Source organism: Microcebus murinus, chromosome 11, assembly GCF_040939455.1.
Source record: "Microcebus murinus isolate Inina chromosome 11, M.murinus_Inina_mat1.0, whole genome shotgun sequence".
Classification (NCBI taxonomy): Eukaryota; Metazoa; Chordata; class Mammalia; order Primates; family Cheirogaleidae; genus Microcebus; species Microcebus murinus.
Genome location: NC_134114.1, coordinates 31858948 through 31873923, shown reverse-complemented (window position 1 = coordinate 31873923; position 14976 = coordinate 31858948). Strand labels below are relative to the sequence as shown.

The 14976-nt window shown below is 37.2% G+C and overlaps 1 protein-coding gene across 1 annotated transcript; it reads right to left on the bottom strand.

Moving 5' to 3' along the window:
* Window positions 1-491: 491 nt before the first annotated feature.
* FBXO4 (F-box protein 4) lies at window positions 492-14742 on the bottom strand. The gene is made up of 7 exons (XM_012777773.3): window positions 13913-14742; window positions 10221-10456; window positions 7893-8113; window positions 4078-4153; window positions 3789-3964; window positions 2077-2252; window positions 492-1113 (listed from the first exon to the last, which is right to left on the bottom strand). The coding sequence occupies exons 1-7, from the start codon at window positions 14099-14101 to the stop codon at window positions 1024-1026; spliced, it is 1164 nt and encodes a 387-aa protein (XP_012633227.1). The 5' UTR covers window positions 14102-14742; the 3' UTR covers window positions 492-1023.
* Between the last annotated feature and the right edge of the window lie 234 nt (window positions 14743-14976).

Here is a 14976-nt window from a genome sequence, read left to right as displayed (position 1 = left end):
TTCCTTTAAAACCATTGGCCCCAATCTCTCATGTCAAGCAATAGAGCTCTCATGGGGCAGAGAAGGGCTGCTCATCTTCTTTACTGCTCCGAGACAAAATGCATGGGTTGTGCAGATAGCTGCAGAGCTACGCCCATCACTAGGTCTTATTTTTGGGGTAGGGCTTATATTGCGCAAATGCTTAGAAATCCGGCTCGGGATTATTTTATGGGTAGGTCTTATTTTCGGGGAAACACGGTATTTATGCCTTTTACTATAATCTTAAAATTCCTCACTTTCAATGAGATACTACGGTGTTTCCTTTGCAAAGTGCAAGCAGTTTGGGGAAGGAGGTAACGTGATACATGTAAGTGTCTGGAAAGTTTTCTCTATGAGTATGGAATAGAATTTGGTATTAGTACCTCATGAGCTTTCAAGTTATTTGTAAATACTAAGAACTATCAGGAAGTTATTTTTCACTGAAATAGTATTAAATATGACATAAGCTTGCTTTTTATTGTTTCAGAATAAGACAGAGGTTGTATGGCCATAATATAATATTAAATGCATTCCAGTGAATTTTTCATTCTTTAAGCAGTATATTTATTAAGAAGAGATAAAACTTCCTTTCTGATAAACCAGTTATGAGTCTTTGAAAAGACTGTATGGAAAGCTTAGCAAATCTGCTGTTTCCATGAGGGTAATCTTTGTACTGAATGGAATATAAACCACAAGGAATGAGAGAGGTGCAAACTTGTTTTTTCCACAATTTAATATTTTTTAAAGACAAGAAATATAAAAGTTATCAAAAAAATGTTTAAAGGTTCATTTTGGGGCTAAATACTAAGATTGAAACTTTTTTCTTATAATTGATTTAAGATAAAAATTTAGAACAATTTCGAAAACACAGCAGCTACAGCTTGTCCAATATAAAGCCCACATGAAAAGAAGGCAGGACAAAGTAGGCTGACTGAGCAAATAACCACATCATGACCTTAGGAACAACTTTCAAATGGTTTCAGTTCACAAGGTCCAAATGGAGGATCATCTTGCATGTTTAGATTCTACTTCTTCAAGAATCCATTCAATGCCATTCAAAAAACCACTTAGGGTTTCAGCTTCTGTATCCTGGACCTATGAACAGATAAGAGAACACTGTCAGTAAAAACTGAGCCCAAAATCTCATAATTAGGATAGATTTTTTTCTAGACACTAAAAAAATAACAGAACTAAAAATAATTCCAATAAACTTGGAATAAGCCATTCAAGATTTGTCTTCTAGAGCACTTAGATAAAAATATGAACTTCTCTCATGTCTTACAGCAATTACCAGTGTCAGGCTTATCATTTACCTTGGAACTCAGCTTTGGAAATAGGAGGAACTACCATTTCTGTGACTTGTTTATATATATTAGCGGGGAAAATAAATTCCTCCAAAGGATCCACTTTGAAAACTAAAACCCAGCTAGTCAGCTGATAAATGTGACATTCTGTTGCAAAATTATGTCTTAAAGACTGCCACTCCTAACCATAAATCTAAGACTCCCACTATTCAGGAGGGTAAACTTTTACCAGTAGCTTTCATAAAGCATCTCTGGAGCTCCAGGGAAGAGAGAGAGGGAGGAACAAAAAAAACCAATTGTCTAACTTTTTCTACAAAAGCATTTCCAACTCTAATTTTTCTTTTTCTGTTTTATGGAGGAGCTTTCATTTGAAGAAAGGATTCCATGATTAAAATATATTCTAGAAAGCAAAACATATGATGTAATATATATTTTTAATGATCCTTAAAGCATAATACATTGATGCTAAAAACACCATGATAATAGCATCTGAAAAAGAAAAATCCCCAATTATTATCTCACTGTTTCTATGAGAGGAGAGGAAAGTAGGAAACAATTGATCAGCTGAGATTTAGTAATATTACCACCAATCGGACAGTTTGGATTAACCTATTATTAATAATAGATTAAGCTATTAAAATGACTTAGAATGCCATTTCATTAAAGAAGATGAGTAGGAAAAAACTAAAATAAAATAGAAAATAGAGTGAAGAATAAAATAAGATTTATGTTGCCAGAGAATAAAGGACCTTACCATCCATGGATGATTTAGAAGATTTAGACGCAGCTCATGAGCCAAATAAAAACAGGGCATTCTTTTTACATCTGCTTTAGAAATACAAGATAAAACCAACATGGGTCTTCCTGAAGATCCAAATGCTGGATCTGTCATTGCCATAATATGAGACAATTCATCTTTCCAGTCATGTCCTAAGAAGTATAAGTCAAACCTTTAATTTGCATTACTTGTAATAAACTTTCAAAAATAATCAAATTAAATAAAATTAAAAACTAACAAAGCAAGGGAACAAAAAATTTACCAGGATCCAAATATAACAAATTACCTCTATTGCTAGGTTCATTTATTGGTCTGTCATAAAATTAGATTAAGTAGCCTTGCGAAGATAGGAATGTAGGTGCAGCCAGGGGAGGGGGTGGAAAAATCACAGTACCACTCAAATGTCTGCACAGTGTAAAGGCAAAATTGGTTTGATGTAGATATATCCCTGAAGATCTATGGTACCACGAATGAATTAAGACACTCAGCTTTTGTTTTTCTGAGAACTTCTTGATTTTGCCTTTATTTTTAAAAAATATATTTGCTGGATATAGGACTTTTTCCCCCTTGCAGTATAGATTTCCCTTCATTGCCTTCCAGCCTGCAACAATTCTATCAGGAAGTTTGCTGCCATTTTAATCTTTGGTCCTTTATGGTTTTTTTTTATTTTTTTGATTTGTTTTTTGTTTTTTATTTTCCTGTCTGCCTTCCAGGTATTCTCTTTCTCTTTGGATTTCATTGGTTTGACTATGATGTGCCTAGATATATTTTTCTTTATAATTATCAGGCTTGTAATTCTATAGTGTCTTAGATCTATAGTGTGTTGTCTTTCAGTAATTTAGAAATAATTTCGGCCATTATCTGTTCAAAAATTTCTTTTTCCTTTTCTTTTTCTCACTTCATGTTTTAGAACTCTAATTACACAGATACATTAGACCAGGGGTTGCCATACTATACTCTGTGGGTCTATTTTTGTAAATACCTTCGTATTGGAAAACAGCCACACCCATTCAGTTACATATTGTCTATGGCTGCTTTCCTACTATAACAGCAGAGCTAAATAATTGTGAAAAACTGTATGGCTCATAGGCTAAAGTAGTTACTATGTGTGCTTTTAAGAGTGAGTTTGCTGACTGCTGAGTTAGATCACTTGATTGGTTTCCTCAATTCTTAGATGCTCTGTTCCTCACCCTCACCCTTTTTATCTTTGTGTTTTAATTTGGATAATTTGTAGTGACTTATCTTCAGGTTCACTGATTCTTTCCTTTGCCAATAAGCCCATTGAAGGAAGTGTTCATTTGTCATATTTTCATATTTAGCATTCTCATTTTACTTTTTCAAAATAGCTCCCTTCTCTCTGCTGAAAATCTTATCTGTTCACACATATTGTCCACCTTTTCCACTAGATCTTCTTAACATATGAATCACAGTTATTTTAATGTCCCTTTCTGCGAGGGCCAATATCCAGACCATCTGAGTCTAGTTTGACTACCTTATCTCTTATCAATGTGTCATTTCATTTTGATTTTTTTGTCTTATAATTTTCAGATTTAATGCTAGCTGTTTTATGTAGAAAAGCAGTAAAGACTGAGGTCAAAAGATTTACTCCCAGAAACAGCCATGTACACATACTAGTATACTAGTACACCACAGTAGTGTTTTAAAAAAGAAGATAAGAGAATGCTTACTTTTATGAGCTTCAGCATTTGCAACATAGATGAACCCGTCTACAACTTCGCACACCTTCTGAATTTGTGGGATCACACTGTACCGGCTTCCTTGTTGATCATCCCCTTCATTCTGTAGACTGAACATTTTGTTAACTGCACTTGTATGTTCTTCCCTTGCTCTATCTCTTTCCTTTCTAGAAAAAAAAAATTGTAAAGATATAACATAAAAAGATACTAAATAGACTCCAACCCCCTAAAAGTTTCCAGTCCTGATATTTCAGGTAAGCCACCAAGTAGGAAGCCTTACCTGGTGGTTGAATATAATATCAGGATGTTGAATTTATGTTGGTTGCTCAACTGAAAATTGACTCCTGATCCAATACCTAAAAAATAAAATTATAGTTATCACAGCAAATCATTAATAAAGGCAGCAAAAGATCAGACTGAAAAAAATTATTCAGTGAAAGTAAAAAGAGCAAAGAAAAAAATTCTATGATAGCTCATATAAAGCTTTGGAATAAAATGAAATGTTTGGGTTGAAGAAAAGATGCTGCATGTAATTTTCATTCACATGATAATAAAAACAAAGAACTGTTGGGCTTTTTAACAGTCCTTTTTATATCATCATCTCTATGAATAGCAACTTTATCAGCAGCAGCTGCATCATAGTGGCTACTACTATTTATCCTTAAGACTAAGACTCATTTTCATATTTTTATATTTCTCATTTGTCTTATAATCCACATATACATTCAATGAAATGCCTTTTTCCCCACCCCCCAAAAAGCTGTTTTTAAATTGATGGGGAGTCACCATCTAAGAAAATTAAGGAACTAACTACAAATACTGAAATTTGGAATTAGACACACTTGGATTAGAATCCTGAATTTGTTGCTTATGGCCTATGGCTTATTTGTGTGCTGAAGTTTGACATCAAAAAATATTAATAGAATACTACCTCCTTTTTAGGCTTCTTATGAATACTAAATGAGATCACATATGTAAAACTCCTAGTAGAGTGGTAACAGCTGCTAAATATTAGCTTCTTACTACTTTATATCAGAATCATTCGACACTGTTATTTGTGCTTCTTTCTCAACCTCTTTCCTCCTTTGGCTGTGTCAACATACAGTGGCTGATTCTCCTCTTGCTTCCTGGAAAGATCCTCCTGGACTTCCATGGCTCTACTTCTTCTTGCTATATAAACATCCTCTTCAATCTGGTCACTTCTCTTTAGAGAAGTGTCCCCACTCCCTTTAGGTCAAATTATCAGCATTGCTCACCTGGACTTCTATGATCACTTCTTTTTTTTTTCTTTTCTTTTTTTAAAGACAGGGTCTTGTATGGTGGCCCAATCATAGCTCAATGTTACCTCAAATTCCTGGGTTTAAGTGATCCATCTGCCTCAGCCTCTCAAGTAGCTAAGACTAGAGATGCACACCACCACACTATTTTTTTTTTTTTTAATTTTTGTAGAGATTGTGTCTCCCTATGCTGCCCAGGCCAGTCTCAAACTTCTGGGCTCAAGTGATCCTCCCACCTTGGCCCCTAAAGTGCTGGGATTACAGGCGTGGGCCACCACACTCAGTCTGGATTACTTTTAACCAGTCTCCTATATCCTCTTGCCTCATACTATCCTTTCTTCTGACAGCAGCTGAAGAGATTGCTTAATAATGCATATCTAATTATGTCTTTTCTCTAAAAAGCCACTGCTTTTCAAGATAAAGAAACTAAACCTTAATATAATCGGACCCCTACCTAATTAGAGACAACGCTAGCCTTTCATACTCTTAATTCCTGCATTATATAAAATCTATTTGTTTAAATAAGCCATGTCATACCATCTCATGCCACCATTCTAGGCAACACATGTGCAGAGTATTGGGATCTTGGGTACTAGGACTATAACCATTCCAGACAAGGTGACTCTAGTCCTTTACCCACCCGGTCTGGTATATTCTCCACAAAGAGGTCATAGCAACACATCTACCATGTCTCTCATCTTTGTTTTCATCAGTTAACTCTCAGACATCATCCTCTCAACACATCTAACCTCAGTCCGATATGGTCTCCATGCTCTTCTGAACTTCCTTGCCAATGATGTAAGCCCATGTTCTCTCATCTAGCAGAGTTTGAGGCATAACTTAGCATTTTTAAACAATCACTTCAACTCCTCTCTAGAAAATGGAATTGCCTTTTCATAATCAGCAAATTTTCCCATAAACTCAACTTCTTGAAGTATTCTTTCCACCTAATAGCCTTACCTGAAACTGACCTCTGCCCCTCAGTGCTGCTTCTCTTGCAGAGAACTCTCACATAGCAAAGTTGTTTATTTTTCACACCTCAGAGTATGGTGGGGGTTGATGTTCTCTTTACTCCCAGTACCATGTCTAAACTATCACTCACCAACCCTCGTTAAAAAAAAAAAAAAAAAAAAAAAACTCCACCTATTTAAGAAACGCACCATTCAGCTGTAGTGCCATCTTCCCTTCCTTGACCTAGTCATTTATAAATCTGTCTAATAATCCCTTCCCCTAAACATTAACTAAAGATTTCAGCACTTGACTCACAATCTTTCTCTCCATCCTCAAAAGCTTTCAAGTCCATGTGGATTCCATATGACTCCCAAATCTCAATTTGTAGCACAGATATTGCCCTTAAGATCAGGATGTATAAAGTAATCCATAAAATCATTAATTCATTCACTAAGTATCTAGAGTGTGCCTACTAGGTGCCTGGTACCACAGATACAATTAAAAATAAAGCTGACCAAGATTCCCCCCTTCATGGAGTTTCCTATTCAAGTGGATTGATTTTAGTTGGCATCTCTACTTGGATTTCTCATAGTTATCAAATTCAATACATTTCAAATAATAGCTATCATTCTCCCTATACAGATCGCACCTCTACCCACACTTACCAAAATTTTTCTTACTCCTCCAATGATTCCTTATTCTGCTGAATCCTCTATCATACAACATGAAACCCAAGAAACCTGAAGCCATCCTTATTACTGCTAATTTATATTCATTCTGTCGATTTTATATCTGTAACACTCATTCTCTTCTCTTCATTGTCACTAACAATGGAGGGTTAATGACAGATCTTCTTCATATTTTTATCATAATATTGTGGCTTCTTACTGGGTATCCATGTCTTTAGCCCCTTCTAATCAATTCTTCATTCAGGAGCCAGAGGAATCTTTCTAAAATGCAACCCTCATCACCTCAATCATCTACTTAAATTCAAATGCTTAAGCATGGCATATAAGTTTCTTTTCAAATAGCTCTACTCTTTTTAGACACACAGAGCTATTTCAAATGTGTCCTGCACATCCAGAGTTCTGTACTTTAGAAATGTAGTTCTCACTGCTTAGAATACTTTTTTTCTGCCTTTTTTTTGATAGCCTATGACCACCTACCCTAATGATGCATATGAGGAATCATCATCAATAGGGAATCTTCTTTGACCCTCACCTTTCTATCCAGGAGATGATTACATCATATTCTAATCATCTGTAGACTTATCTATGTTCTCACTTAGACCAAATATGTACAGGGCAGAAAGAAATTTTTGACATTGTTTGTTCTAAATCTCTGCATCACTAACATCTAATAGGTGCTCTTGATAAGTAAAGCATAAGCTAAGATATAGTTTTATATATGTTTATTACATATACTGCCTTGTCAAATAATTACACATTGTTGGGTTTTCCTTTCATAGTAAGAGGAGAAGGAGCTCTTTTTTGAAAATTGCAATATTTAGCAAAATACTTTGCATTTAGATGCTGAATGTTTTTTGCTTATAACTTTCTTTTAAAATATAGTAAATGTGATATCCACTGTATAAATACAATATCCTGACAACATACAGTTTACTTTCACATAATCTTAATCTCTGGATTACACAAATTTGAGAAATTAAGAGGAAGTTTACTTCTTATAATAGGTAAATTAATTTTTTTTCAGTCCATGTGAATGAACTATTACTGCTGTCCTCCAAAAGTGCCATATTTCATTACAGCAAAGAACTAATTAAAAAATAAATTACTTTCTTTTTAACACTAGTGTCAAGCTCAAAATGTTTGAATTATTATGTACTGTAGATTAATGTGAAAATTACCATCAATCTGTCTCTGAGGTAAACCAGCCATTGGGCAAAGTTCCTCAGAAGACATCAAGCTCAACACCAAAGATGTATTCAGTTCTTCCAAACCTGGTCCAAACATAGCAAATCGTGGTTCATTCTGAATGATCAGTGAGTGTAAAAAAGAAGTGACAGCTCCATACATAGGACGGCTGGATTTCAAGGCTCTTCTTGTATATGGACAGCACGTTTTATAGCTGTATAAAATTGTCACAATTAGAAAATTAACACAGAAAACAGTTAGCCAGTTATTCAATCAACAATATATAATTTATTGACACAAGGGATACAATGATTATATAGTACCAATCCTCCAAGAGGACAGTGGAGACAGACACCACCATAATATGTACGAACAATGCCGTGACAGGGAAAAACACCAGGCACTCTAGGAGTGGGAGTGACTCAGGAGCTGAGAAAATCTTCCCCAGGAAGTGGTTACTTACTTTCTAATCTTTCACTTAGATTCTCTTATGGAACACTTGTTTGAATAGTCAAAATTTATTACATAGTGTAATGGTTCTCAACCTGAAGAGGTTTATACACCTACCCTCATGGCACATTTGGCAATATCTGAACATATTTGTTGTCACAACTAGGGAGGGAGAGCAAGAGAAATGTGTTGCTCGAGGCCAGAAATGCTGCTAAACATCCTAAAATGCACAGAGTAGCCTCCAGAACAAAGAATTATCTGGCCCAAAATGTCAATAGTGTGAAGATTGAGAAACTCTGCACTAAAGATAAGCTACACAGTTAGCTTAATGTCTTAGAAGTTAAAAAAAATTTACTAAGGCCACAAATATAACCAAATTTCTTAGGAACTCCTATTAATAATCTCAAATATAATAGTTCATTAAGTGTTAAATGTAGAGAGAGTTAGTTTCAAATGTTCCTCAATAGCTATAAATCTCTAAACTAGCAATTATATATTTTATCAAAAATTAAAACAAAACTACCCAAATTAAAATAAAACACTAAGTCCTTTAAATAAGTCAAGCTGTTTAAGACAATCACTAATCTAACAAAATCATTTTTATTAGAAACCTTGTAATTCACAAAGGGACAAAAACTAGCATTGAAGCTAGGCAGACTTGCCTAAGCCTCACCACTTTAGTTATATAAGCCACTTAAAGTCTGAATTTCAGTTCCTTAATTGCTATTATTTAAGCAATAACAACCACCTAGGGTTCAAAGAATCAGAAATAATTTATATGATCATAAATGGTAGATAGTATGATGATTATTATTCCCTGGGGAAACTAGTTCCACAGAGTCACATACACTTGATGCAATGGTTGGCTGTGGGGCACTGTAGAGGTAATACCTAGCAAGTGAGTGGCATTTTTTGAGATTATGTATAACAAATCATGTACATTTTGGTCAAATAGTCTCACAAGACTTGACATAATGACATCTGTATTAGAATATGGTAAAGCTCTGAATAACTTAAGTAAAATTTGAAAGAAAAAATCCTGTATGTCACTACTGAATCTAGCCACAGCCAAACAATTCTTACCTAAAGCATAAGTATCACTGTGGCCCTCCATATCCCCAACTGTGGTCCCTCTACTAAATCCAAACTCCACAGAACAAATCCCTTTATTTGTTCTGTACAAATCTGATTCAGCCAAAAGGCTGCACTCCAGGATCCAGAAGGCCACATGTGGCCCCCAAGGCCACAGGTTCCCTATCCCTCCCTTGATGAACCTCAATTCTACAGCAATGACACAAAGTTAAAATCTTGTTGTGTGAAAGACTAAATAAGTAAAACACACATAAAGTGTCCCCTGTGGAATCCAATATGCTGCAGTTGCTCAATAACGTTAATTCCCTCACCTACATGATATTCAAAACTGTCAATGATCTTGGGTGCTAACAAAAATCTTATTTCCCAGAGCCTTGAGAATGGTTTTCTTCCCAGCCAAAGAACTGCCTTCTGATCTCTGGCCATTCTTTTCTGGATATGGAAAGATATTTACTATTTAACAAAATGACAACTAATCAGAAAATAAATAATCAGATTAAAAAAATAATCAGAATTCTAAGTGTTTTACTTCTTGCCATCTGTACTACCTATAATTATTCAAATACTGGTTAGGCACCACAGTGAAATAACAAAATGTTAAAGCTGAAAGGGTCCTATGAAGGAAGTCATTTAACTCAACCCCTGATTTTGACAAGAGAAGAGTTAGACTCCAAATCCATGTACCCACTTAGTAGCAGGGTCAGAACTAACTTGGATATTGCTTAGTAATACAGTAAAATTTAATATTTTCCTTTTAATTCATAAAACTGGAGACTTACACTGCCATGTAGTCAAAAAATGCACCATCAGTGACCTCAGATATCGGTTTTTTTAAGATCTCTAGATCTGGAAGAGACTTCCAGTCAACAGAAGACCATGAAGGAAAATCCCGCAACAGAAAATATCGCCACAGAATTGGATCACGTACAGTTTCATTCCAATAATGATTTGTTCTTCCCAACTGACATAGATCATGAGGTGAAAGAAATGACAAAATATATAGCTGTATATCAATCTGAAACAGAAAAAAGCATCAGGTAGGAAAAAGGAATCAATAATTTATCTTTGAAAAGTGCATTTAGTTATAAATTACATAATCAAAAAAGTTACACTAAATAACTAAGGGTCAATTTAACAGTATTTTTAATAATTAAATTTATCACTAATAATAAATATATTATTTACCCACCATCAGGAAAGAATCATTACTAAACACTTAATTTCTGACACACTGAAACATTACTGAAAAACCAACTACTATCAGGATATTTTTTAAGCAAAATAAGCAGTTTAATTTCTCCTTATGAATATTTTGATACACCATTTATTTAAAGAAGATATTTAAGAAAATAACTTATTCTTCAAGATAAAACCTTTATCAAGTGGACAAATTTATATCATTAGATCAAATTAAAGACAAGTAGGCAAATTTCTTATTTTATCACTAGATCAAATCAAAGAGTGTAAATCTGTGATCTGAGTTCCACTATATAATCTATTAAACTGTTTCAAAGAAACTCTGCAAGGGGGAATACTCTGCAATGCAATCAATCTTGAAGGCATTCTAAACCTGCAGTTTCCAATTTGAAATGGACATCAGAGTAACATGTCAATAGTCCAAATAAGACCACAGAATTGTAACAGTTTCTAATTACTGTTCTCTCTATTTTCCCACCTACCTGAGAAGTTTAACAATAAATGACAGGTATAGTTCTTGTGGCTTGTTGTAACTTGAAGCACTTATAACTTACCCATTTATTTTCAATTGAGTGGCAGTTTTGTAACTTTAATTATACAGTAAGAAAACAGCCACAGCCACAATGTCCTTGGAGAGTGTTTGTTTTGTTGACCCCTCAAATTTTGACACATTGATCCTGGGATGAAAGATATTGGGAAGACAGATGGATGCTGGAATGCTTTTCCAAGCTAATTAATCAGAGACAACCCTAAATGAGTGAGGCAAGGATCTCAATCAAGGTTTAGTAAGCCAGGGCATGTTCAGGAAAAACACAAGCCACAGATGCATCTGTGATTGTTTTTTTTTCTCCCAAAGAGTTTTTCAGGTTTAGTATTTATATATTTCCTTAAAGGGGAGGAGGTGTGTAGGAAAAGGGGCAGGTAGGTGTAAGACAAATGATTACATTCTTGTGACTCTCTAGTTAGTGTCCAGAAAAATCTACATTTTTACATAAGATAAAGTGAATATTTGAAGAGAAAAAGAAAGTAAAGGAAGAATCAATTATGCAGATATCTCTGGGTAGGCAGAGGAATGATTAATTTCCTTGTCTCTGTTCTGCACCTGGGAAGATAAACTTATAATCAACATTATCAGTGTGGAATTGAACAGATTTTAGTTTTAGGAGCTAGACTTAGTCTGCAGATCTAAAGTTATGTCAATGGAAAAAAACCTAAACTCTGTAAAATAATTTAAAGAGGTTTATTCTGAGCTGAAAATATGTGACCATGGCCCAAAGAGTGATGCCCAAGAAGCCTTGAGCAAGTGATCCTGCAGTGCCTGTGTTATAGTTTGGTTTTATACATTTTAGGGAGACAAGAATTACACATTAAGTCATAATCAATACATGGAAGGCATATATTGGTTTGGCCTGAAAAAACAGGACACCTCAAAAGGGGTGGGGTAGGGTGGGTTTACAATTATAGAAGGGTCTAAAGACCCTTTGATTCATACTATAATTGATTAAAGAAATGAAGTTTTGTGTAAAGGCTTGGAATATTTTAAAGTTAAGGAAGTCTGTTAATCAGAGATAATCTGCCAGACATATAAAGAGACTCAAGTGATCTATTAAGTAAATTGATGACCTGTAGGTGTGGTTTCACCTTTGTCTTATATGATCTTTGGTCTGTTAATGATTTTGTATCTTACTGTTAACAAAGAATAACTCCAAAAGGGACAGGGCATAATTAGGCCTGTCTGACTTCCCTTCTCCTCATGGCCAGCAACTCAGCTTTAAGTTTTTTCTGGGATTTCCTTGGCCTAGAGGGAGGGGGTCCATTCAGTCACCTGTGGGGCTTAAGATTTTATTTTAGCTTACAGTTACAATATTCATGTCCTTGTTTAAGGGAGGCCAGCAAAGAATGTTCTTATGAATCATTTGTGGGGACAGTCCTTTTTAGATGGCTGACATCCTCTATTATTTTTTAGACAGGGTCTCACTCTGTTGCCTGGGCTAGAGTACAGTGGCATCATCAAAGCTCATTGCAACCTCAAAATCCTGGACTTAAGGGATCCTCCTGCCTCAGCCTTCTGAGTAGCTGAGACCACAGGTGTGCACTACCATGCCCAGCTAATTTTTCTACTTTTTGTAGAAACAGAGTCTCTGTATGTTATCCAGGCTGGTTTCCAACTCCTGACTTCAAGCAACCCTCCTAACTCAGCCTCCCAAAGTGCTAGGATTAGAGGGATAGGCTACTGTGGTGAGCCACTGGGCACGGCCATCTTTTTCCCTTTCTGTGGAGATCTGGCTAGTGCATAGTAACAGCTATTCATTTGGAAAGGAGTGTTGCATGACTCAGTCTCCAGGCTTCACTTTTTCTTTTGTATAAAGAGTTAGGGGTAGTCCTGAAATTTTTATTTTCCTTTACACCAAAAAGTCAGGAATAGTCTCATTTCCTTAACCGAACATTCATGGTGTCCTAGTCTTATGGGCCTGTTTTAGGGGTGGAAAACCTGACGGTGATCTGGCTGGTCACCAGGACACCCTGTGATGTCTGGGCTGGCTGTGGGGCACAAAGGGTCAACACCAAGGCGTGTCTGGACAATTGTAGCTCCTAAATGACAATGTTGCACATATAAAAGGAAATAAAAATTTCAGGGCCACCCCCAACTCCTTATGCAAATAAGAAAGTAAAGACCTCAGGCACCTGTGAAGAACTGGCCCCACAGATCATTCACTGATTGATTAAGGAAATTCCTTACTGACCTCCCATAAGCAAGGACATGCAAACTGTAACTATGTCTAGCACCTAAAACTAAAGCCATTTGATTCCACATTAATAATGAATTACAAGTTTATCTTTACAGGTAACTCCAACAAAAATGGAGACATACAAAATCAGACATTCTTCCACCTACTCAGGGACAGCTACATAATTAATGCTTCCTTCACTCCCTTTTCCTCTTCTAACATCCGTCTTATTTTATGTAAAATGTCGATGCCGATTCCCTGGGCCTAACCAGAATGTGAGCCCTCCCCTGCCTTTTTCCTTCTGTGTGCCTTCCACATGCAGAAGATTCCAACCCCCCTCCAGAAAAACAGCCACAGCTTTGTCTGCAGTTGTCTTTTTCCCAGGCGCAGTCCTCAGCTACAGTTCAATAAACCTCCTCCGATTGAGATGTCTGCCTCAGTCCCTCATCCGGGTCGACACTCGGAAAGGCTGCGCGGACCAGGCCTGACGCAGGCGGCCCCGAGGCCCTGGCGACCCTTCCGCCGCGGGCCAGGCGGACGCTCACCGGCAGCCGCGTCAGGGTACTGGCCGCCTCGTCCGCCTCTTCCCGCGGGGCCCTCTGCGTCGGCCTCTCCTTGCCCACGGACTGCCAGAAGGTCCTCCAGCCGCTGAGGATGGCCGCTTCCAGGCGGCTCCAGTCGCTGGGCGGCGGCGGGGAGTAGCTTGTCCCGCTGCGCGGCTCGCTCCCCGCCATGGCCGCCGGCGCCACACGTGACGCCCGCGGGGACAAGCTGGCTAGTCCGTCTCCCCGGCTGGTCGCCGCCCGCCGCCCGCCTGTCTCTTCTGGCGGAGCTGCTTCCGGAACAGGTTAGGCTCCCGGACCCGGCAGGAGGCTGCGAAGTTGGCCCAACTGGGCGTGGTTCCGAGCCGCGTTTGAAGCGCCCGTCAACAATCACTTCCTAGTCACTGGCGGCCTGACCCTCAGGCACCGCAACGCACCCACGGCTACAAAATCTCGGGCTCCTGTCTGACTTCCTGCCTTCACTCGAGACGTCCCCTAAGTCTGCGGCCCACTTCCACTTTACCTGGGCGACTCCTGCTCGGTCAGTAGATAGCCCTCTTACACTATCTCGGGCTGAATAACCAGTCGCTTCCTTCTCAGCACTGCTATACTAGGTGTCAGTTTTTTGTTTTGTGTTTGTTTCTTCAGTCACCAATTTACCATTTGTTTTCTTGGGGATTGGCGAAAATCAGTATCATAGAGGCAGTCAACAGCCCAATCATAAAAGACCTTTGGCCAAAATGAGGAGTCTGGGCCCACTATACAAAAATATAAGTACATTAAAAAATTGCAGAACTTACGTATCTCATAAAAGAGCAGAAAAAAAAAATGGCTAGAAGAAGAGAACCCAGAATGTGGTATTTTTGAAATATCACTAGTGAGTTTTTTATCTCTCAAAACAGATGCCCATATACTTGCTTTGGTTTTACTTTAAAAGGGCTTTAAGAAACTATGCCAGAGACCACTTTACAAGATAATCCGTTATACAGAATTGGGTATGGTCTCTAAAGGTAGAAAAGATACAAATACTTATTTAGTATTATGTCCCAGTCATTTTCAATAGGTTG